The sequence below is a fragment of the Athene noctua genome, chromosome 6, assembly GCF_965140245.1.
Source record: "Athene noctua chromosome 6, bAthNoc1.hap1.1, whole genome shotgun sequence".
Taxonomy (NCBI): Eukaryota; Metazoa; Chordata; class Aves; order Strigiformes; family Strigidae; genus Athene; species Athene noctua.
In genome coordinates this window covers 44375198-44400008 of record NC_134042.1, presented here as the reverse complement: position 1 = coordinate 44400008, position 24811 = coordinate 44375198, and the positions used below count along the sequence as shown (strand labels likewise).

Genomic DNA, 24811 nt, shown 5'->3' with positions numbered 1-24811 from the left:
CACCCAGGAGCAAGCAGAAAAAGAAGAGGGGAAAGACAAGTCAGCACAGTGAATGGTCCTTCACTTTTTTTCCTCATTCCTGGCAGGAAAGAGGAGGATGAGTCACACCTGACATTACAATAGCCTGGGTTAGGAGCTTTTGGTATGAAGCAAATCTGAGCCTGCACCCTGCTGCAGACTTAAACAAGAAACTAATTTCAACCTATCAGAAAGGGAAAGGTAAAAGATCTAATGACTACTTCAAGATGAATTTGGCCTTGGCAAGCTATATAGAGATGGGTTTAGTTTTCTTTCACAGTGAATTATTCAGAAGCATGGGACTACTACTGTGAGTAAGAAGAGCACTTCAGAAAGGGGTGTGATCAATCAACAGAAGAGATTAAAATCACTGGGGAAAGCTGTTTGTTGTTTGAGAATTAGGAGGCAAAGAGTAAGAGACAGCATATTACAGAGATGGATATGCAAGCTCAGGCAAAAGAGGTAAGAAGGCAATCTGTGGTGGAGCACAGCCTTGTCACTTCACCACAGTGTGTGTTATGGCAAAAACGGTCTAGACAAGAGACCATTTAAAACTGCAGAACTCCTCCCCAGCTGGGAAACGACAGGGTCCAGAGTCCTGCTTTTGCTGCAGAGGCTCCGGAGCCAACCAGGAAATGCAAGATGAAAGCATTTCTAGAACACAAAATAAAGAAAAAAAAAACATTTGCACAGATCCGGTAGAGTTTCACAGAGAGATTCAAATATTGGCCTGACTCTGGCAGCCAAAGCTTAATCAAACTGTGCAAGAGGATTTATGAAGCTTGCCAACTCTGAAGAGATGCCAAAGAGAATAATTTGCTGGCACATTTGAAGGCATTTTTAATATCTGCCTTTGTTAGCAGGCTCCTCAGCTCTGAGGACAAAGCAATGAACTCATCTAGTTCCCCCTCTGATTTCAGTGGGTCCACCATTGTGTTGTTCCTTTTCCTTTTTATCTTTGTCTAAAAAATACTCCCAGCATCTGGTTCATTCAGAAACAAGTTCATTCTGGCTGTTCCAGCACTGCATGTGAAACAGATTATCTGCCTTTTTCTGTCTGTTGGAAAGAAAGAACCTGGCCCAGATCCGTAGGATGTAAGTGCAAAGGAGAGACATATGCCTTGTGCGGAGTGATGTAAAGGAAACGCAGGCAACCTTGCACCAGCAGCATATGGCTGCCTCTTTTCACACCTTGTAACTGTTCAGGAGAGAACTGGGGAGCACAAACATGGGGGCTTGGTCTAGCTCACACAGTGGCCAAACCGACCGCCCAGGATGTAAGAAAACAGGTGAGGTACAGAGGCAGCAGGAAGCACACATGCATTGTGCTTGGATGTGCCAAGCAAAGCATGGCCCAGGTATTTTGAGTCATGTGTTGCTTGCTGTAGCGTGCAGGGAGGATGCAGACACCTACCGCAGCGTCTGCGCTGATGACAGCTAGTTCTGACTGCCCAGTGCCCAGAGGTGCTGGAACCAGAGCAAGTGCAGTGTATGACAAGAATTAACTTCTCCAAAGAACAGTTTAGAAGATCTCACCCTCTGTGCTGATGTTCAGGGTGAACAGGGAGTAGGCAGCTTGGACCATCCACATCTCTCCTGAACTTAGACATCCTTGCCAGCAGTCCAAAACCAGCCCTTTCCCCTTCACTCTTCTGTCACCGCAGACTGTTCACTTCAATTACGTTAAAAAATCTGCCTCTAAGTCTTTCTGCTGTGAAAACCCTGGCCTCTGACTTCTCTCCTCATGAATGGCATTTTCAAGTTGCTTACAGCAGTGGGGCCAGTCTGGTTCAGCACAGAGCACTCACCATCCAGAAAGCCCTTCTGAAAATAAGCCACAGCATACGCAAAAGTGGTCCTCACCAAGGGCTTGGGCAATCATGGTGGCATCCCTTTAGGATGGGTAGTTTACTCCTCCCATAGCACAGCTCAGTGATCACTTTGCTTTCTCTCCTTCAGCTGGGCCCAGGTGAAGTGCCCTAGGGAAATTTCTTTTTTGTATCTTTCCAATCTTCTTTCTTCTGACCCCGTTATGGTAAGTACATGCAGCACAGCCCAAGTGTCCAAGGGCTCTGCTGGAGCTGTTATCCTGCATCCAGCCAGACATGGGACATTAGTTCCTCAAACTTTCTTTGGAATGGCAAGAAATAACCACCTGAACCCTGTACTCCCCAGGGGTCCTGAATTTAACTCACACATGCACACAAACACAATAATCAAATTTATCTCTCATTAGGAGCCATCACTCAGGATTCCTGAGCAACGATGAGCTTGTTTTTACTGGAAGGAGGGACAGAGGAGGGTACGATTCTGATTTAGTTTTTCCTCATCTAGTATCACCTAGAAATTTAGAGAAGAATAAAACCCTAACATACACACACAACTGCTAACTAATTTATTTCTACATATGCATATGGATACAAAAAGCATTTCTACTCTTCACTATCGGTGCCCTCTAACTTAACCTCTTGTTATAAGATGGAATTGGGCCACATTTTGAAGTCATATACACAGGCTTCCCCCCCATCAACTTCAGAGAAATTGCTGGTGGAGCAATACACCACTCATCATAGTACCTTGTGGGGAAGTCTGTGTCTGATGGTTACCAGAGTGACTGAGGGACCTAAGGCAGCCTCATATTCACTCTTCTGGGCAGCAAAGGAATGACAAACTTCTGTAGAAAGTTTTGAGTGGCTTTTTTAATTAACAACATGAAAAGTGGCTGAGCTGTTGTGGAAAGGCTGCCATACCTCTCTCCTGCTGAAGATGAAGTCGCTGGTTGCCATGTGCACTGCAACATTCCTGTGCCCTTTTCTTACTCTACAAAAAAACCAACGTGTGCTGCCTCCTAGCAAAGGGGGATAAATTACATGGCTGGTGAGCCCTGGGTCCTGAATACTGCAGTGTGTGCTAGCTGTACAAACAAGCCAAAAAACCTAAGGAACAAACTGAAAAGCTCTAGTTTCTGGGTTTCAATCTGTGACATGGGCTCACAGGAATGGGAGAAAAGGATTTTCCTTTCTAGATCAGGGCTTTTTTGACTTCTTGATCAGGCTTCAAGGCAGTCTGGATGCAAAGGGGTTGGATTTAAACTGTGGCACATTTAACCATTCTCCCTCTGGCTGCTCCCAAGAGCCATGCACGCTCCCTCCTGGCTGCTGGCAGAAGCTGGGGAGGAAATCCCAACTCCCTCACCTTGCACTCTAACAGTCAAACAAGAGTCCATAAAGCACAGGTCATCAAATGCATCCATAAAGCACAGGTCCTGCTGGCCCACAGAGCATCTTTATTGCTGCAGCTGAGTTCAAAGCAGTAATTCCCAGACACAGCAGCCCCTCGATGTTAACATGGCAGAGCAAAATGCATTTTAAAGCAAGTCTGCAAGAGAAAAGTCTAAAAGAGGATGGGGAAGTGGTGGTCTGTGTGTGTGTTAAGACTCAGTGGTGTTATCGGGGTGCAGAGCGTGCCAGGGTATCTGTAGGGGGGAAGTGAACTTAGTGACACGAAGCAGCAGAGCGTTCACTAAACCTTTTGAGAAAGCGTCACTTCCAGGCTATTGTTATCTAGAAAAACAGATCAGCTTCAAGCTTTTCTTTTGCATCCCTGGCACTGTTTTGCCAAGGATGCAAATCATTTTTCTCTGAGATACGGGTCATGTTTACTCTCCGCTGAGCTCCCTCACCTTTCAATACCTCTAACTCTTCGCACTAATCCACCCGCATTTGGCTTCCCCTGTGCTGTTCCACCTGCACTGGGCAGGAGCACAGGCTGCTAAAACCAGAGCCAATTTCCTCTGCCCCTTTCTCTTTTCTTGTCTCAAGTTTATTTTTCACATGAAAACCACTTGGAGGGGGACGTAACTATTTTTGCCACCCCATCTCTTATCTCCAGTAATGTTTTTTTCAAAATGCATGTTTTTAACCAGCTGGAGGGAGAACAGGCTTTAGTCTTATTTGTGTCCCCAAAATACAAAGCTACAGGCAAAGCTGCCCGAGCCTCACTTTTGGAAGGAGCGATTCAGCTAGGCCAGAAGTGTTTCAGAGCTCATATTAAGACTGTAGGTTGGCACACAAATGCCAAGACATAGCCTCAGCTTTAGCAGACTGAGCTGTGACAGGAGTTCAGAAATCCAGGGTGAAAAGGCAGAGCAATTCTACCATTTTTCTGGGGAGATGCTGCTTTCTAGCCCCTTGCTGTTACCTGGCTCTGCACGTAAAAACATCTAAGCTGCAATTGCTCATCCAAGTTTCCAAGCCTTTGGGCCAGCCATTGCTACTTCAGATCATCAGTCCATGGAGCGACTCAATAGGCTTAGCCCTTCTCTCCTCATCTGAAACCAGACTTGGAAAGGAAAATCCCTGCAGCTTTCTGTGTGAATTTTCTTCCCATTACACCATCGACTTTTGAGACCCTATTTTCACTATGTCCCTTCATTCTCCCCTCCAACTAAGCCTGACTGTGAGCAAGACAGCGTGACTGAATTGCATTTGAGAAAGTCATACACATGAAGCGAGTGAAACATGCTGCCAAAATACCACCCCGCTTATGGGAAATGAGAGGATTGTATTTCATTTTGCAGTTCACTCAGCTGAATCCCAAAGCCTCTGGCTGCCTGGAAAGCCACCTTTTTGCTAGTGACAATTTACAAATTCAGAACACTGACATGCTGTAACAAAGCGAACTCCAGCTGCACTCTCACCATAAAAGATATGGTGTGCCAGTCTGTGCTCCCTGCCTGCTCGCAAAGTTTCTCCTTCACAGTCTCTTCATCATCAGGCACTGCTGACTACTCTGTCAGCTGATGGCAAAGAGTATTTCAAAGTACTTCTTTTACAGACACAAACCCAATAGCTCCTCTGGCATAAACTCCTTGTGACTGCATTCAGGTAGGGCTATAGAGAAACTTTTTTTGGGGGGGAGGAATCAAAATCAAAGCAAAACTTACATTTAGAATGAGCTGAAGTGGTCTGAATCCATTCATCAGCAATTCTCCTTTTTTGCACTTTTTTACTCCCACAAGCAAATACATGCTCAGTTTGACTTGCTCACACAAGCAAGGGGAGACCTCAGTTTGAGTTCTCTCTGCCTGACTTGAACCATCAATACCTAAATTCCCCAGTGACACACTCAGATGGGACAGGGTACATGAGTGAGATTTTCTACTTCCCTCCTCTGGGAATATCAACTCCAGCAAAATATTGATGATTTACACTGATTTAACTCTGCCCTACTCTTTCCCAGCTGTTAAGGGAAAATATCAAGGACAGAAAAAAAAAAAAATAAAGAGGGAAACGGATAAAAACTTCTTTTTCTAGAACACAAACATTTCTGCTTTCAATACTAAACAAGGTCTCTGGAGACTGAGGTTGGTTTTGTTTTCCTTGATACCAGTTCTCAAAAAAATGCCAGGAACACCCAGTGACCTAAATGAGGTCCTAAGGACATATTTTGGTTATTATCAGGAAACTGCAAAGATGAACAGGATGCAACCTTCAGAAAGCATGTGGTTTCTGATGGGGGAAATTGATGAAGCACATTTAAGGTAAATGAAAGTAAACCAAAACAGCAGCATCCGTGAAATGGGTCCTAAAACTATAATCCTTGTTTACAACGAAGTTCTTCATGAAGGCAAACAGATCGAGTGCTTTCTAAACCTAGATATATCCATTTGTAGAGCATCTCTAAGCACCTATGCCTAATTGCATCTTCCTGGAAGAAGAATTTGATTTTCATTTCAGAGCTTTTTATCACTCTTGACTAAGCAAATTCTCTCTAGTCCTGTTCAAGGTTAGAGGCCAGAACTTTTAGTGAGGGGATAATCCAGCTATTAAGGCTATTAAGGCCTTAGCCTGAAATACAAGAGACCCCATGTTTAATTCCCTGGTCTTCCATAGCCTTCCCATACCATGCAATTACTTACAATCATTTATGTCACTGCAGTAATTGAGTGGTCTGACTTTCCAGAGCTCTTAGTATCGTGGGTTAGAAAGCACTGTCACAGCTGTAAATCAGGGAGCTCGAGTTCACTTTTTCTTGGAGGTAAACACAGCAGTGATTAGAAGATGGTCACACAGCAATAATGCTGTATCGAAGAGAAATAATATTAGTCTGTGAGATAAAAATCTACACATTTAGCAGCTAGAAAATCTACTGTCTTTTCATAGAATAGTCATGAGGGGACAAAACAGCCAGGTTCACCGCTCTGTGTTATAGTGACACCTAAAAATACTGACCATACGTTATCAGTACACTCAGCAGTGATCGCATTTGTTATCATTCTAAAGAAATCAAAGTGTGTGGGTTTCTTTCCATTTTAATCTAGAGCCCCAGACAATCTCATGACAGGATGTTTTCTTCCTGTTAAAACCAACATGTTCTGATGCCTCTAAAAACTCAGAGGAGCTCTTCTAGTGAACAGCTCTTGATCCCAAAAGCAGTGGCTATAAAGCTGCAGAAATTCAGGCTGTAGCCTATAAAATAAGATGCAAGTGTCACCTCCTGGTAGCGGCCACCCAGGGAACAGACACACTGAAGAACTGAAGGTCCAGTAAAAATTTCTGGTGCAACTTCCTACAAGTTATCATGAGGCTCCTTGTGAATGCCCCAAATTTCAACCTTTTTCTCAAAGCAGACACAGCATAGTTCTTCTCTTGAACAACACGCGCATTTCAGAGAGGTAGTTTTGCTTCCATTTGGGTTTCACAGCACACAAGCAGAATGGATGGAGAAGAGACCCTTTTTCAGACAAGTAGTAACCAGCAACTGCGAAGTTGCCTATGCAGTTTTGGAGACACTCAGCTGACCTTTATTTAAATTCTTAGCTCCCTCCTCAGTTCTGGCCCTCTTTCTCTAGTGCTTCTCATCATGCTGCTTGCCTGTTAATCACAAAAGGGACTCGCTGTTAAAAGTCAGGCTCTGAACATGGGCTAGAGCAGCCTGGGGTGACTGCACAGCTTGCCCTGGCTATCTCCATGAGGTTCCTATCAGAACTAGGAAAATAAGCATTTCATCAAGAGGCTAAAACACAAATCATATTTTATTATATCCTGAAATTCCTGTTATGATAAGCATCTATCTGACCACATTTTACCTCCTTCTCATGCTTATGCAAGATACCTGCAACAAATTCACTCTATTACTTGTCACTGCAAAAGAGAAATTGGCTCAGGCATTCAAGAGTCCCAATCCAACAACATGAACGCTGCTCCAGAAGCTGCAGAGTCTGAACCTTTTTTTTTTTTTTTTTCCAAAATAGATGTTGCAGGTTATTTCCAAAACCCAAGGGGGCCTTCAGCATGACAATCACTCCTAAGCACAACCTATGACTTCAAAGCACAACCCTTTGCCTCCTCAAGAAGTGGATTTTATTCTCAGTTGATTTATGTGGAATTTATTAGATGCATTTTCAGATACAGAAAGTAGTTGCTCAGTTTATACACAACAGAAACCTTTCAGATTCTTGCTACTAAGGTTCTGATGGAAACAAACTCTCCTCTTTCCTTTACATGGCCCCATCATTCATTACCCCATTTCCTTGAGTCAGCACTCCACAAGTTACTATGAATTACTATCTTACACAACTATTTCTTAGATCCCTCTATCACCACAATAATTAGTAGTATCCAGTCTTAAATGCATCTTTGTTCACTCTGCTTTTGCAAGGAAAGGGAATACTCTCTCTCTCTCCAAAGTGTGCTCAGAGATATTAAGTGATTTGATCAGGGGCAGGAAGAAGTCAGCAGCAGAACAGCCAAGTTAGGTCTCCAGATTCGCATGTTAACACCCTCGATATTTAATCACCTTATGATTCATTACAGTAAAGCCAGGCAGTTCCAGTGCACTAGGTGCTGTTTGTACATACACAGCCTGAAATCTCAGAAAGTTTCATTCCCATGTCACAGGCAAAGATGTGAGGCACACAGATAAGATTGGTCCTAAGAAAATTCAGGAATACATGGCAGAACAAGGACTAAGTGTAGACAGCAACAGCTCTCCTCAGCCTCATTTTTTTCCCCAAACACACAAAACTAAAAAACCTGTCTTTGTACGCAGGTAGACAGCAATTCCTGTGGGAAGGCTGATATCACCAACAGTCACAACAAAGGATTATCACAAAGACTTCACTTGTTCGCCATTCCAGTCTCACGGAATTCATATGGTCATTACTGATTAAATACTGTGCATACCTGCTGCTTCTGTTCTGGAAGATGACCATATGTTGCAAATTATTAAGTCAGCAGGGGAATGCCCAGACACACAGATATGCACACATCTTGCTTGCCAAGTCGGCTGCTGAACTGTATAAAGGACATAACTATACAAACACACCTAAGCGTGGCAGGAAATTTTTTTTTTTGTTTACCCTTCACTCCAAGATAAGAAAAGGGTCAGGGTAACTGTGATTTGTGAGTGGCCATACGTCAGACCTGTTTTCTTTTGCTGGATTTAGACTGAAGAAAGCCAGGACAGGAATCATGCAAACAGCCAAAGAAACTCACTGCTTTGAGGATTGCCACTGCGTCCTGCTGGAGCCAAGTTGGGTAGACAACTTCATCGTTCAGAATGGCCTCAAAGAGGTCGTCCTCGTTCTCTGCCTCAAAGGGTGCATGGCCACACAGCATCTCGTACAGCAGCACGCCCATGGCCCACCAGTCAACATCAGGGCCATACAGCATCTCCTGCAGGATCTGAAGGAGGGATGGGAAAGAAATATCAACCCCGAAGTTTCTTAAACTGAGCAGAGGAGGAAAAAGGGTTTGGAAACATTAACGCAGAAGTTTTTGCTGTGTCCTAACAGTGCTCTCTGCTAGGCTGGCTGGATGTCCCAGAACATAGAGGTGATCTCAAGCTGGGAACCCCCAGATTTGCACTAAGGTACATCAGATCCATTAAACAAGGGCTGAACTAGCTTGGCTGCTCACAGGGGAAACACGCCCTCAGAAATAATGCTAGGGGCTAATCGTGAGGAAAAGGGGCATTTCAGCAAAACTGTATGAGCATCCAAAATGGCAGAACAGCCATGTGTGTGGGTTGACACCATTTTTTCCTTGCCTCTGGGAAGGAAATATTTACCCAGCTCCAATGGCAAGGCTTTCAGCTGGAGAGGGGAAGGAGCACAAGTGTGTGAGAAAGGAACAGACAGCAATCACAGACAAAAAATCAATTGTGTTGAAGAAGGATCTGAAACCCTGTCAGAACATCTGGCAACATCTGGAGGACAGCTGTTCCTTAAAGAGGTGTTTAGTAATTTTGTAATGAGATTGGGGAATGACAGGGAAGGGGAGGAGGTAGAAAAAGGAACTGGGAAACAAGAGAGAATTCAATCTCCTTTCAAATCAAATTGGGTATTATCTGTATGTGCCTCTCAAGATTTTGCAGCTGTGCCTCCATTTTTCACCTCACATTTCTTAAAGAAAAACACAGACTTATCTTGATGTCTACAGCAGCCTGAAGATTTACTCGTGCTTTGCTTGCACAAGGGACTGATAATACAAGCATGCACCTAGGAGGAAAGCTTGCACCCAGCAGTCAAAAAAGGTGTAGCTAAAAACACCCGAGTACACTTGCTGTTCTAAAGCTAACCTATGCTTTTCATATTGTAATCAAGTTTTCCTGGCCAATAAAGGTTTCTTATACCTCTGGAGCGATGTAATCTGGTGTACCACAGAAGGTAGCAGTGGTAATGCCATCATGAATGCCCTCTTTGCACATTCCAAAGTCTGCCAGCTTGCAGTGACCCTCGTAGTCCAGCAGCACGTTGTCCAGCTTCAAGTCCCTGTAACGAGAATCATTCACCAAGTTGCTACGTGCTTGGAGCAGCCACAACACAAACGGAGGCAGCAACCCAGGCCTTAGAAGCTTAACCTGTAAACTGGACAAGCCTCATCATCATAAAAAACCAAACAGAAGTCATGCAGGAAGGGTTTTCTTTTGCTTCATCTCTTACAAAAGGGAGGGAGGAACAAACATCATTCTTCCGAACTGTGTTTAATATGGGCAGGTGCTATATAAGTTCGCCCACATGGCTTTCCAAACATACCACAAGCCTGGCTGGCAGAGCTCCTGCTCATTTAGCTCTGGGACCCACTGGAGCAGAGGTTGCCAGAGCTGTCAAATTGTGTAACGATGTTATGATGCAGCAAAATGCACCGCACAGGACATGTTCTGATTCAGCAAAGTGCCACGCTGGAAGCACACAGCAGGGAGGCATGCAAGGCCTCTGCAGAGGAACAGCAGATCCCCTCTTCTCCTGAGGTGTTGGGGGTTTAGTCCCAGACTTCCCTGTATCAGGCAAGCCCGACTGATAAACACCACCTGGAGTGTTATCCAAGCTGAGAAACCCCCTGCCAACACCATGCCACAAGGGCAGGGGGAATCTTTGGCCAACATGGGGTGCAGTCTTAAAGTCCTCCCAGATGTATCAACTCCACAGGACTGCACTAATGTAAGATATTAGTGTCCCCCATAGTGCTCGTTGGGGTGGGGACCTCCTTGTGACAGTCACAAGAGACCTGCAGCCAAACAAGCTGCAGAAAGGCATGTTTTCCGATACATCACCTCTAACAGCCTTGGAGCTCCTTGTCAAAAGCAGAGCTGCCAAAATGACAGAGCCCTAACAAAGCTTATCAGCTTGCCTGACCTTGAGATTGCTTGAAGGAATAGCCCACAGCCAGAAGTGCCATCAGGAACATGACCAGAAAGCACAGGGTCATCTACAGACTTAGGTAATGCCTTCCTAAAAATACAAACCAGCTAGCAGCACCTCTGCTTTTCAGCTGCCAGACAAGCTCTAGGCACCATCACAGATGGAGAAAAGGAGTTACAATGAGAGCGCTGTGCAATACAAATAGGTCACAGTTCATTTTTTGAACTGGCTCAGGTATCAGTCCAAGCACTGCACTGAGCCCTCATAGCAGCTCTGAGGCAGGGAAGTGCTACCACTGACATTGTAGGGAGATGGAGGACACCTTAAAGGCCTAGACAAAGGCACTTTCCAAGTCATTTCAGATGCCCCTTTAAGGATCAAATAACTACATATACTTGAGGGTCTTGGAGCCCCTTCATGGAATCCATGCTGGAACTTGATCCATTTTGGTCTCTGGTTGAACATCTATTTCCCCAGAAAGAGGGAGCAGCAGGGAGGGTGGTAACATAGGTGGTGGCACCTCCATATCAATATGAAAACCTATGGGTGAGCTGAAATCTGAACCCAGTTTGATCCTGTTCATCCTCCAACTATAATCTTAAAGTGAAAATCAGGTGGCCGATTGCTCTGTTATGCATTGGCATTTCTACACCCCACACCACCACTGGAAGCCTCTCTGGAGCTTGAGACAGCTCTCCCTCAAAGTCACTGTTGCAGTGGAAAGATCAATGAGTCACTGCGCTGGACAATCAGAGCCACATCCTGTCCTAAGAAGTAAGAAAAATTATTATTAGCCTCTTTTGAATGGATGGAAAAGTGAGGGGTAGAGGTTAAGAAATTTGCCTGCGTTCCCCAGAGTCAAGACAGATTCAGCTTCCTGAATTCCAGATCCTAATCACAAGATCATACATCCTCTCTTCAACTTTAACATGGCACGGCAACACAAGCCAACAAAAAGTCCTCTGCAATGATGCCTGATCCCAGCAGGCCCACCAGCTGTCCGGTGGCCAGTGAAATCTGGATGCTGAGGACGGTGCCTAAGCCTGTCTTATGCTGCAGTGTTTACTCTAGGTGGAATGTTCAGCAGAAGACACTTATTTTTGCCCTTCTGAGAATTAAAAATGGCTGTTAAGGCATGTGGGCAAAGGCTCATCCTGGAAAGGCTTTAAGTGAGCACAGTGAGAGGTATTGTATGTGCTCGCCCATGACAGTACCCCTTCAGCAGCAGTTTACAGCCAAAGCTCCTGTTGCTCTTCCTTGTGGTTCCTGGCAGAGCAGGGAAGCCCTCCAAGCATGAAGGCAGGCCTTGTTTCCAGGAATCTGCAACGATGCGATTGAAATGCGCAGTTTATTCTTGGCTTGGTTTTAAATCCAGCAAACATCTTTTTGGTCCTGGGCAAGTCTGACTGTTGGGGGTGCCCCTAAAGGTGCAACTGGAAGGGGAATTTTGGTGAACTTGCTTGGAGATCCCCCTTGCAAACCTCCCCCCACTCCGCAAAACATCTGCCATGTCCTGGCATGCTTTGGGAATATCTCAAAATACACCTTCCTTATATCTGAGCCAGCAGGAACACAGTCACATACACTGAGTGAGGCAGGTTGCAGTCCCTCACGGAGAGCCAGAGGAGCAGAGGCAAGACACAGCTACAAGGCAGGGCCAGTTCTGCAGACCACACCACCAGGCACTCTGCCACTTCTCAGTCTCTGCCCCACAGGACATGCTGCAAAAGTCCCCAGATCCCTGCTAGCTGTGTAACGCACCATGCTCACTAGAGCACCAAGATGGCATGAGCTTCTGCAGGTGCAAGCACACTGCGCTTGCTGCGTCCTCCCAGAGAGCATGTACATAAGTAACTGCCATTAAATTTAAACTGTCTTTCACTGAGTGAGTACAGTTTCAACCACACAGGCAAACCTCCAGCCCTTTGGCTTCTCTACATGGCACGTTAAAGCCATTAAGAGCGCCTGTTGCCTCCTCCTGCAGTTGGGATACCAGCTTCTCCTGACTTCTTTCCAGCAACATGAAACCCAAAACTTGCATTTTTATTTTCATGTAACCTGTAATGTGACATCAATCTGGTTTCGCTTGCTCAGGTGCTCTGGCTACATGCAGATCATTTTAGAAGAGAACCTCCCGTGACCAAAGAAGACTTCTCAATGCTCTTGGCTTGGCAGGGCCACAGAAGATGGCCCCACACGCCTCTCTCAGAGTAGGTCATGTACACTCAGCCATGCAGCTCCTCCGAAACCTGCTCTCTTGAGCTGCACTGTAAGATAATTTTCTGGGAAAGTTGTGGTTTGGTCTCATGTTTGAGCATTTGTCTCAAACGATCCCAGCAGTCGTAAGCTCTGTACTTGCTGCTCAGTGTTGACAGGTCTCCCCACGCATCGTAACCTGTGAACCAGCACAGCCACATGAGAGGAAAAACACTGACAGGTTTCTGAGATTTACAAGCAGCTCTTCATTTTTGCAGCAAGGATTCCGGGAAGCTGATGAAACTGGGAAGTCATCCAGCTCAGAAAGCCCAAATCTACCTCATTTCCTTAATACTTGCATTTTCCATTCAATATTTTTAGCAGTTCAATGAAGCAATAACAGCGGAGAGGTTTTCTGAGGGCTGCGTTTCTAAGGTCCGGCTGAGGTTCTGCCTTTCACTGGCAAACCTCCACTGGAAAACAGGCTTCATCCCGACTCAGAAAGGCCGCCTTTGTCCTCACAGGCAGCTACAGCACATCGGCTTAACGGCCTCAGTTTAGTCTAGACCCAGAAGAAATGACAAAATGAGCTGCTTCAGCGTCACTCGCTGGAAGAGGTATTCTTTACACATCTGCTGCTTGAGTTTAACATTCGTAAGAAACCCAAAATTACAATTGCAGATGATCCTGAAACATCTGTCAAATACAACTTCCCTGCACCAGGGAGTTTTGCCAGTGAATAGGCGTTACACACGTACCTGCCACTCACTCTACCCCGATCATCTTACTCATGATATAGAAACTATATTTGAAAGGATGAAGTTTTGGTTTTGGGTTTTTTCCTGCTTCGGTTGTACCACTCTGTGCAGTAAGGATCTTCTTCACAGAAGTAGGGGTAGCAGAAACTGGCTTCCTGCCTCAGTTCAAGGTTCTCTCAGGTTTGGTAATCCCAAAGAACCAGTTTAAAGCTCATGAAAGCCTTTTGTTCCCATCTCAATACAAATCATTTATTCATGAAAGACGTAGATACAGAACAGTGGGAGCTAGCCACAAATGTAGGTGTGACTAATGAAAAACCTCAGCCAAATGTTTTTTAAAAAACACACAATTAAAAATAAAATCTCCAAACCTGGATTTAGCTAAATTAGTCATTTTGGCATATCTGAAAGGAAAACATTTTGCTTTTTCATGGCATGCAAGGCCATTTAGACACTCCTTGGAAACACGTTTGGGTGAGCAAAGGCGCTTTCAAACCCCTTTTGCAAGTAGGGAGTAGATTTTGATTTTTCTCCACCTCTTCTGCTGAAGTCATTTTACTTCACAGAAATACTGAAATCTCCATCACGATGAAGAAAAATGTGTTTCTACTGCCTGCTCTGGTAGTCAAAGCAGTACACATTTCCAGCTCCTGTTCCAATGAGATTGTAATTACTTTTTGCAAAATGAAGCAACTTCAACAGAGGAGAACAGAAGACGCACAACCTGCAGAATAGCACAGTTGGTAAGATACTTACTGAAGAGATAGGATTTTTCAAGTTGAAGGCCTTGCTCCAAATAGAGTGGACAACAGATTTAAACCAGTATACTGATTAAATAAGGAGGAGAACAGATGGAGATTCTCAGTTTTATGTAAAGACCTAATACTCATGTGAAGCTAATATCGTTTCCCATTTTCCTTGGCATTCATTAATAACATCCAAAGCAAAATATTTTCTTTTATTTGAAAGCAATACTCTCAAGTTGCAAAAAAATACTGTTGCTTTAAAAAGGCTCTAGCAATTATTTCGGGCCCACAAAATCTGAAACCATTTCCTATCTTTCCACACCAAATTTTGGAGACTCAGTTACCAAACTCAAAGCAAATAATTATTTTCACAATTCCATTCCCATCAGCTTTAGACTAGGGACCTCCATGTTTTGTTCCCAAGATTTCATACAATTTAGGGAATTAAGGCTATTTCCAGTCTCTTGTGCCTTGGGTTGTGGAGAACTCACTTAAATATTCCTTCACAGAAGATGTTCACATCTCCCACATTTTTCTACTAACAACCAAACATTATTTATTTTTATGGTCAAGTAATGTTTTATAACCAAAAACTTATATACTCACAGCATCAAGGAAGCGTCAAGCAGATTTCCTAAGCAGTGGTAAAGCTGAGTGTCAGCAGGCAGCAGTAAATATGGGCTAAAGAACACACCTGAAATATATTCTATCAGAGCCAAGACATAAAAACACAGGCTGAGCTGCTTAGTTACTACCACATCTTTAGGGCAGGGGGAAATATTGAAATCACAAATGAAAAAAAAAAAAGTTACTGGCCTTTGAAAAAGGGAACAACAAAACAGAGATCAGAAAAAGATCAAGCTGCTCTGAGCTGGAGAAAAGAAGTCTGAAATCCTGCATTTTGCTGCCAAATAAAAGGACAAGCTGTTGCTCCCTTCCAGCCTCAGAGGTTTCCTCTAATTTGACTCCTGTCATACCTTAAAGGGCAAAATCGGGATAACTGGAGCTTCCAGAGGGCACTCTCTTGTGTGCAGAACCAAAGGTAAGACTCAGTGCTGTTACACGGCACATAACCAACATGTAGCCACTTACTTACACCACCACTCGGGGCTGACATGCTGAGATGGAAAGTGCTGCTTTACGCACCCAAAGCTTCACAATGCAGCCCCTAAACCCAGTGGGATTCAGTCCATGTGCTCTGTCCGTCCAGGCACTGAATGATGTAACATTGAAATACAGTGTAGGGACTGCAAAACATAACTTCAGCTCCCTGTTTTCTTGAAAAACATTCTCCTAGGTAAAGAAAATGTTCCTTCTAGTCTCCAATCAACTTCTGAGGCGCGGACCCATTCAGACCACCAGTGTGTGTGACAGCCTGACTACAGCAGGTGTACTGCAACTTGCAGTACAACGTAAGGGGATGGAAATGAAAGGAAGATCTCTCCAGGTATTTGTAATTCAAAACTACCAGAAAGCAGGAATGAAACATAGCAAGGTGCCCTTCTCCACTGTCCCAACAACCAGAAGTTGTTTTCAAAATCTGACCACACTTAAGTGGTTAGCGACTGTAAATACAGCCACAGCAGCTCCAGACTGAACTTCTGCATTTCTCAGAAACCATGAAAAAGCAGAAATGTGACTTAATGATTCAAGAAACCATCTCAGACCCAAGATAAGTGGTACAGGCGAGTGAAACTCCACTGCAAATTAACACCCATTGCTAGGCCATGTAACAGGAGACAGCTGCCTGTCCTTGCCAGCTGCTTTGCTCATCTGGGAGGCAGAGGAGGCTCGTGGGGAAGGGCGATACCACAGGCATCTCAGCACCTGAGCAGTTCTTCAGCCAGGAACCCAGCACCATTCCTGAGGGTTTTACAGCCTCATCTCAAGGGCAGCACATCCTACAGACTCCGCAGAGAGCTATGGAGGGGGAATGTGGCAGAATGTAACAGAGCTTCATGGCTTTCCTCCGCTTCACCTAGCCCACCCACACCGGCACACAGAGCACAGGCCTTTTGAAATGCTCTGTGCCCATGTGCTAGGATAAAGGCATGATGGATTACAGTCACACAGCCTCCAAAGCAGGCTCCACCGCTCTTGCAGACACCAGGATGGCAGAGGGTGATGCAACCTGTGCCCGTGTCCAAGGTCAGACACAAAGCCAGAACGTGTGGCTGAACTTTTCTGACAACTCATGTCAGAGCACACAGACAAGGACTGCTCTGGAGGGCAAGGTGGATGTTTGAATGTGTGCAAAGCAGAGGGAGATCCTCACACCCACCTGCATGTGTGCTCTTCAGTATGTCCAAAGGCACTCTATCAGCCTTACACACTCACAGGGATAAATCAGATTAAGCTTTAAAATACATTCTTGCTCTGTCTCTTGGGCTTCAGACTAAGCTCTGATTGGCAAGCACTTGTATCCAGAAGTGCTGTTATTACATTTTAAATTCAAGCAGCCCTTCAAGCATAAGGACAAGTTTCTGCAAGCCATCTGCCCAGGTTAAGGCAGCACCATGGGTTTTTTGGAGGAGATGGGCTGGAACCCAGTGCTGCCAGCTCCCCATCTGCGTGACCCCTTCCTGCTGGCAGGGTCTCTCTGGAAGCCGGTTTCCCAGACCACATCAGAGCACTGGTTTGCTCCCAGCGCTCACCAGGCTGCTGTTCCAGAGATGAAGCGGTGCCCAAGGCGTTGACTTCTCTTACAGCAAAGGAGCTGGCATTACCAGGATCCAAGACCTCTCTGATGGTTTGAAGTGCCAGCAGTCCCACCTACCCTCCCTCTGGGCACTTCAGAAAAGCGTCTGTGGAAGCTAACACAATTACTGACATGATTTCATTGCTATTGAGATGAATGGGCATGATTCATCTGCCAGTTAAATTAGAGTGGTAGGCTAAAGTACATAGGCATAGAATAGAAAACCCCTCAGCATACCACAATAGATTATCACAAAGCTTCCATCAGGTTAGTGGGTCTGAACCCAAGTGGTACAGATCCAGTGGGACCCCACGGGTGCCCCGAGTCGCTTCAGGGTCAGGCACACCTATAAGCTTCCCCTTTATTACACGCACAGCAGCTGTAAGAGAGGTAATGATAGTTTCCAAAGGCAGCTTTACAAGGTCAGAAAGACACTCTTGTGAAATGGGGCGGCCGAGAGCCGGAGCCATTACTGCTGAAACACAGACGCGCTGGAGATTGCTACGTTGGAGTAATCCCAAAGATGGCGCAATCTATATATATTTATATGTCCACATTTGTGTGCATACTTTTTTTTTTATATACATATATATAATATATAGATTATTTGCTACTCTTATGTGGGACTCTAGTCAGGAAAGAGGAGTTACACTTGAGGTATTTGCCCGAATCCCAGAGCAAACGTCCTCCCATTTACTGCGGGAAGGGAAAGGTGGACAGAAAAAGGCTTCGTGTCCAGGTCTTGGTATGCACGCCACGCACTCCCTCTCCGGATGAGCCGCCAGCCTAGTCCTGTGATAGACTCCTCGGTCCCACTGGGCAGCGACACTGGAATTTGCTGGCCCTGAAACATCACTTGCTGAGTTGCTCCCAACAGAGCTCCTATTTTACCCTTGCCAGAAAAAGAGGGAAAGAGAAAAAAAAACCCAAACCACAATGCTTCTTTCTGTAAGTCCCCTTGCCTGACATCTTCAGAAGAGGCATACAACAGACTCTAGGCCCAAATTCATGAACATGAATCAGATGTGGATTTATGACTGACAGTGCCAAGAGAGGTTAAAAAGTATAACCCTGTTATGTCACCTTGAAAAAAAATAGACCAACATTGATTCAAAACCCAATATAGAAATTAAAATTAAATCAGGCTTGTGCCCACAGTACAACATAGTCTCAGTGCTTCAAGATGGAGTGAAAGAGTTACCCAAGGTTAACGATCACCAACTGCCCACAACCCACCGTAGAGCTGCACGAAGGCCCTGTCCCAGATCCAAGCTGTGCTGGTAGGATCAGGGTTGGACTGTGCTGCTGAAAAGGCTCCTCTTTCCATCCTCACAGTGACATGTCCCCATTTCATCACTGTGTGCCACTAAGCCTGCCCTGAGGGAATTAGACAGTAGCTCACACCAAAGCCACCCTCCTGTGCTCTCACTGCTGATCTCACAGCTGCCATGAAATCCACCCTCCCCACACTTGAAGTCTTCGGAAGAATGTCTCACTCCAGGAAATATCAAAGAAAAAAAAAAATAAAGGTGGCCCTACTCATCTCAATCATGTGTGCAGACTGCCTCTTGGCAACAGCTTGGGCAGCAGACCAACCTGTGCTAGTATTAGTAATGTCACCAGGGCTTTGTGGGGAAGACACTCCTGCATTGAACCTGTATGTCTAGTCAGGCAAACTTCTCCATATTCATCTGATACAGATAAAATTCTCTGCTCTGAGCCTGATCCTGAATCCAGGGAAATCAGTGGAAAAAAAGTCCTTTGAAGATCCATTGATTTTGGATTAGGCCCTTAATAAAAAAAAAACCAACAAAAAAACCCAAAAAAACCATTAACCGTATTAAGGCTCTGAATTACAGATCCAGATTTATAAAGCTAAGGCTATAGGTGCTAATCTCCCTTCCATCATGGATGGAATGAACAAAGCTGAAGGCAGAAGTACTGTATTTTTAGATGGGATTTTTAAAGGTACTTTGCTTTGGCCTATAAGATTTCCACTGCCAAATTTACTATTAACTTTCGAAGGAGCAACACTGGGTCAGCACAGATGCTTTTGAAAATCTCACCATCTGCACTAAATTTTTATGCAAACAGCGAAAGAACAGTCTCCGTGCTAGTGACACATTGTGGGCACAAAGGACACAGGCACCCCAGCACGCTGCGGGGTGGGTACTGCCTAGCTCCCCTTGGAACAAAGTTTAAATATATTTCCTAGGAGATGCTTTCTTGAAAGGTGTTTCTTAAAAAAAACCTGAGACCATCACTGATATAATTGATTCTCTTTTTTCTAAGACTCCAAAGAACCTGCGGGCAAACAAAGTGCTTTTCTGACTGCTCTGATCTCCCTGCTTTTCACCACAACAATCACTTAAATAGCAGCAGTGAAATCAGATGGAAGAGGTATTTGTAGGTGCCTAGCAAATGGGTCGTTATCCCAAGATTTAGTTTCTCATTTCATGTGGATTACTGTTGCTATTCACTCATTACAGGTGATTCATCCAGGGCTGTGTGAAGCCCAAGTATCCTGGATAAGCAGGGCAAAGCCAGGTGAAACTCCTGGCTGGGCATGCTGAGCTCTCTGCAATCCCCCTCCTGCTTCTGGGGACTCCTCCCAAGCTGCCTGCCTGCAAGAACCAGTGACACTGAGCTTTGTGCCAGGCCAACGGGGCAGACTAGATCCCAAGTGTCACCCCAAATGCCATACAGGCAGCAAAGAGACCCCAAATTGCCCACGACCAATGCTGTCCCCACATCACAAGTGTCCCTGGTCAGAGCTCCTCCCCAGCTAGCACGGGGAGACATGGCCTTTCCCAAGGCAGTTCAGACCCTCTCAAATTCGACTCACCAGCTGGCAAGGCTAAATTCCCAAATTAGGTGCCTTAGCTGGTTGCCCAACTGAAAGAAAAACAGAAGTAACTTAGAGCAGAAGTCAATCAATGCTCAACTGACATGGCTACCATGCACAAAAAGCTTCCAACTCCCCTGCTTCTGTAATATATAAAACAAATGAATCAGAAAATAAGCACTGTCTCAACTGACCTCATCTAGATAAAGGATAGAAATGTGATCTGAATGAGGAAAGTCTGTCTTTATACTGCTCACCTCTTGAGTTTTTAGCACATAGATCTGTCAAGTCCCTGCATGAGAGTCACTGCAACCCCCAGTGGCACCTCCCCAGTGCCATAGGGCACACTGGCCTCTGCAACATGCGAGCATGGAGGAGGATACCCAGTGGTACACTCTGTCTTTGGGAATATGCTCCCTGGCACGACTTGGCTTTCTGTGGCACCACACTAAAAGACTGCTTTCCAGACCAAATATTATAGTCCTTCCCCTGACAAAACTAGCCAGTTCCTCCATTGACAACTACAGTCACATCTTTGTAACATGAAGAACCCGTGCCCCTTTCCTTTCATCACTCAATATCAACTCCAGGGAAGGAACTGGGAAGTTTGTGTAAGAGAAGCACAAGGAGCATCTTCAGGACAGGAATGGGAATAATGACTAACACTAGCGTGCAGCAATCTCCAGCTAAGATGGAAATTTGGGGGTGTTACCCATGAGTAGCATGTGCCTTTCAGTTGGCTGATTCAGAGTCAATTCAACGCTGTGACTCTGTGTGTTCACTCTTCTTTCCAGGACGAGGATGCCTTGTTTACTGGAAGGTACCTGGGACAACCATCCTAATGGCAGCCTTTTTCAGGCCAACACCACAGACTACAGGACACTCAGATTTTGCTATTTTAACTGAAGAAGATCTGAAGTTGTCAGGTCCCTCTTGCTTACACAGGCCTTGACTATATGCTTGAGTGTCTTGATCATAAATGCAGGAAATTTCTGCAGGAAAAAAAGATACCACAAATCCTCACTGAAACTTACTTCTAATCTAGGGGGACAAGAAACAGGCAAACCAGACAGAAATCTTTGCTGAGAGGTGTGACAGTACCAAATCAGATCAAAACTCAGGATTAAAGATTCTACATTTAAACTTCTCATGTTTACACAGGCAAGAATTGCACAACAATACACATTTTTCATCACAATACAAAAGTTAGTCAACTTGAAGGCAAAACATATTTCAAAAAACTCCTTGTCTGTGCTTGCTAAAGGTACACTTGGGTGACATCTAAAGCGCATTGGTTTTTAGCTCATGTCCTCATCAAAGTTTAGCACACTCCACCTACAAGGCTGTATTTTTATTTTGTGGCAGGAAAGCAGCTCTTAATGTTATTGACGATTCCATTGGGTTTGGTCAGCAAGTACTTCAAGCTCATCTACACAGTCAAGTGCTGCTACTCTCAGACTGCTGTTTTCAGATACTGTCCCCATGAATAAATAATTGATTGATGACTAATGGAAGACCTTAGAGGCTCAGGGAGAACAGAATGACTCTTTACTGCCCTGAGAAAAAGGAACAAAATGTGAATTATTTTAATATTAACACGCTGATGTGCATCACCCACAAAAGATACATTAAAGCTAATGAATTCCTGGAACTGTTCTAGGTAGACTACGCAGACAAGGAGCAATAAATGACCTGTGTCCTTCTCTGTGCTTTGGGGACACCATACACATGCAGTTTACCTGTTGCCCATTTCTGTTTTTAAGCAGACTTCACAGTGCTTTACTATAAAATGGTTTGCAAACCTCTTCATGGTTTTGCATGAGAAATGGTTTCATGGTGGGGTTGTGAGAGCAGAGGACACTGCATGGGGGATGGTGGTGTGGGTGCTGCAGCATACTTCATGCTAGACTGTAAGAGGAAATCCCACCGTGACATAGCAGCCACTTTCACATCAAGATTACATCCATGTGCATCGGGAATCAGCTTTTAAACACAGGGTTACTTTCACTTCCCACACCACATGGCCCCGTGGTGACTTGGGAAGCACCACAGTGATATGCGTGTAAACCCAACTTGCTTCCTTTCCAGCCAATTTGGTAATTTTGTAGCACTGGTTATAAATCTCTGCATTTCTATCACTCATGCCTGTGCCTGTACACCCATCCCTGCTAGGAACTCAACCTTTTGACATCTGATTTGCTGCCCCCAGACCAAGCTCTCGCTGTCACATGTGGCATCACTGGCAACCTTCACCATGGCTGGAATGACTCAAAACAGAAAATGCCCAACAAGAAGACAACCCTTATGAACAGCCTTTCCATTCCTCAGAGCAACCAAAGCATGCTCCCAGAGCAGCTCTGCCCAGACACGGAGCGGGTGCAGCTGACACCCACTATGATGTTTGGATGCAGCAGGATCTGTCTCAGAGTTAATCCAAGCTTCAGGGACCAGGCCGAAACTCCTTCTGCTGCGCATCCCCAGATGAGCCTGTATGGTGATTTTTTCGCCAAGTGCTTCTCCACCCCAGCTTTCTAGTTCAAGGTGAAGCGCTCCACAGCCCAATGGCTCTGGTGCCCACACCTTCATACCAGAGACGTCAGAGCTCTGGCACTAGTGACGCATTACTCAAACATGAGGTGACTTACTGTTAAACCAGCAGACAAGCAAGCAGAGCTCCCCTGTGTCCTCAGTTGCCCTGGGCAGCTGGGACTTTTTCTGGCATCTGACTAGCAACCCTGTGGCTTTTACCTCATGTGCAGAAATGAGACAGAACACGGATTCGGGCTTAGCTTCTTCATGCATCTTTAAAGGAAAGTGTTCGGGTGTAGCACTGGCCAGCCACTAAGGTGCCATCAGGGCTGCTTTTTAGAAGCTAAAGACAAGCAAAGTCCCTCTTTCTGGTGATTTAAGCCTTCTCCAGCAGCATGGCCACACTGCTTTCCTATCTGAACCTGCCCTTCCAAGCTCCGTCCCATTCGTGCTTTTTGGGGCAGCAAGGGTGCTGTATGCCGGCTACACATGGTGCCCTGCACGGATGTACTGCGATGGAGGGGGCAACCAGCGCTTCCCCACGTGCTACAACCACCTACAACAGCAAGAAGAAGGCCCTGTGCATGGCACAGCTGCAGCCTTCACCCTCGGTGGAGAACAGCACTTCACATTACTCGTGTCACAAGCAGTTATAGGAATTGAGAGATTTCCCAGGTCGCTCTGTCTGAGCTGTGTCATGGCTCTCTGGGGTGCTACCACAGGACTTCAGCTGGATGCTGTCCTCCCTATTGCACCCGCTGGTTTTTGCCAGATTCCAGCGCATTTGCTCACATCACACAGTCCCCTGCTCTGCAGCACTGTCCTCTTACACAGGCTGAGCTATTCCTAGGATCAAGTACCACTCAGATGAGCAAGACTGGAAACATTTTTCCCTGCTCCATGAGAGTCTCATATATTGGCCTGCTGTTGGTATAAACCACAGTTTACTTCATGACTTTCTGGCACCCACAATCTACATCATCAGCTAGTGAGTGGGATGGGTCATATACGCATGAGAGCGCCTGGGCGAAACCACAGAAGGGTTAACCCTGCAGCAGGCTGAGAGAAAATGCAACCAGTACAGAGAGCTCTCAGAAGAGCCAGAGGCTGTGACTCACCGGGAGGGGCTGCACAAAACAAGGGCTTTCAGCAAGGCCCACAGGAATTTCTTTAGGGAGATTCTTCCCCCAGAGACAGGCAAGGCAAGGCGCCTCACCTTTCCCATCACAGAGCGGATCCGGTGACTGCCCTGCCAGGAGGGGAATTACTATTGTCCAGCCAATTGTTTTCAGTCTAGCTAAAAATGGGATGACAGGAGACTAATGGCTTCACTAGAGGAAAAAAACACAAGTCTGGAGTGACCGAATTATTTTGTAGACTGTTGTTGTTTGGGTTTGTTTCCATCCTGGCTTAACAAGCATTAATGACTTTAATGGCAGGAGGATGGGGGGGGGAAAGCTATTAGGGTGAGAACATGATCCACATAGACATCTCCCAGCACACACTTCTGTCCCAGACAACCTCTACTGCCGTGCTGGCAACAGTGCATTGTGTCTGTCCATCCATCCCTCCCTCCTCCGGCCCTTCAGAATGAGGAAGGTGACTGAGAGCAAAGGGAAACACTAAGTTTTCCTTTTTAATCTGTCTGACTGGAAATGCCAGCCTTCCTGCAGCTCAAATACTTTATCATGTTAGCAATGCTCGGCAGCATCTCCAGAAAAACTACTGTCCCTTCTCAGTGGCAGGGAAACAAAGGGAAAATGTCCCAAAAGAGCGGATGCTCCCAGAGAAAGCTATAGAGCCCAAAGCCTGTAAAATAAAGTTTGTTTTGTTTGCAGAAGCCACACTGAAACTTCTGAGACTACTTCTGGTGTCTGGAGAGACAGAATTATACCTAAAGCCAAGACACGTAATTAATGTTGAAATTCTTCCTAACATAACAGTGCCTGGGTCACAGCCACTCACTTGGCTGATGCTGTGAACAGCCCTGCCAACACAGGCCAAGGAAAAGCCTGCAAACAAGTGAGCGAGTGATGCCTGGGTTATACACAGCGGCTACAGGCATCTTCATATACTCAGTGTGGGCTTCAGGGAATTAGGGATCAGGAGCCTATGGGAATTATGTGCTCACATCTATAAGCCAACTCTATTGAGGGACAGCCATCTTTTAACTGGATGCATCCCCCAGAGAACAGAACAGCTTGAACCACCCCAAACCACAGCAAGGTCTCAAGGAAGACACAAGCAGAGCAAAGACTTGGAAATTAGGAGCTTCCCTGGAGAAGAGGTGGAGAATTTCAGCATGAGTCTGGCTGTAAGAAAATGAAGAGAAAGCAGGGAAGGCTCTCAGTCAGCCAATTAACCTGTCCTAGACAT

At 45.4% G+C, this 24811-nt stretch overlaps 1 protein-coding gene across 1 annotated transcript in view; it reads right to left on the bottom strand.

Annotated features, from left to right (window-relative positions):
• The window catches only part of PRKCH (protein kinase C eta), a 120417-nt gene that overhangs the window by 11802 nt on the left and 83804 nt on the right, over positions 1 to 24811 (bottom strand). The window contains exons 11-12 of the mRNA XM_074909323.1: positions 9655 to 9793; positions 8517 to 8705 (exon numbers count right to left, since the gene is read on the bottom strand). Coding sequence (XP_074765424.1) covers positions 8517 to 8705; positions 9655 to 9793 — 328 coding nt within the window. The remainder of the gene's footprint in view (positions 1 to 8516; positions 8706 to 9654; positions 9794 to 24811) is intronic.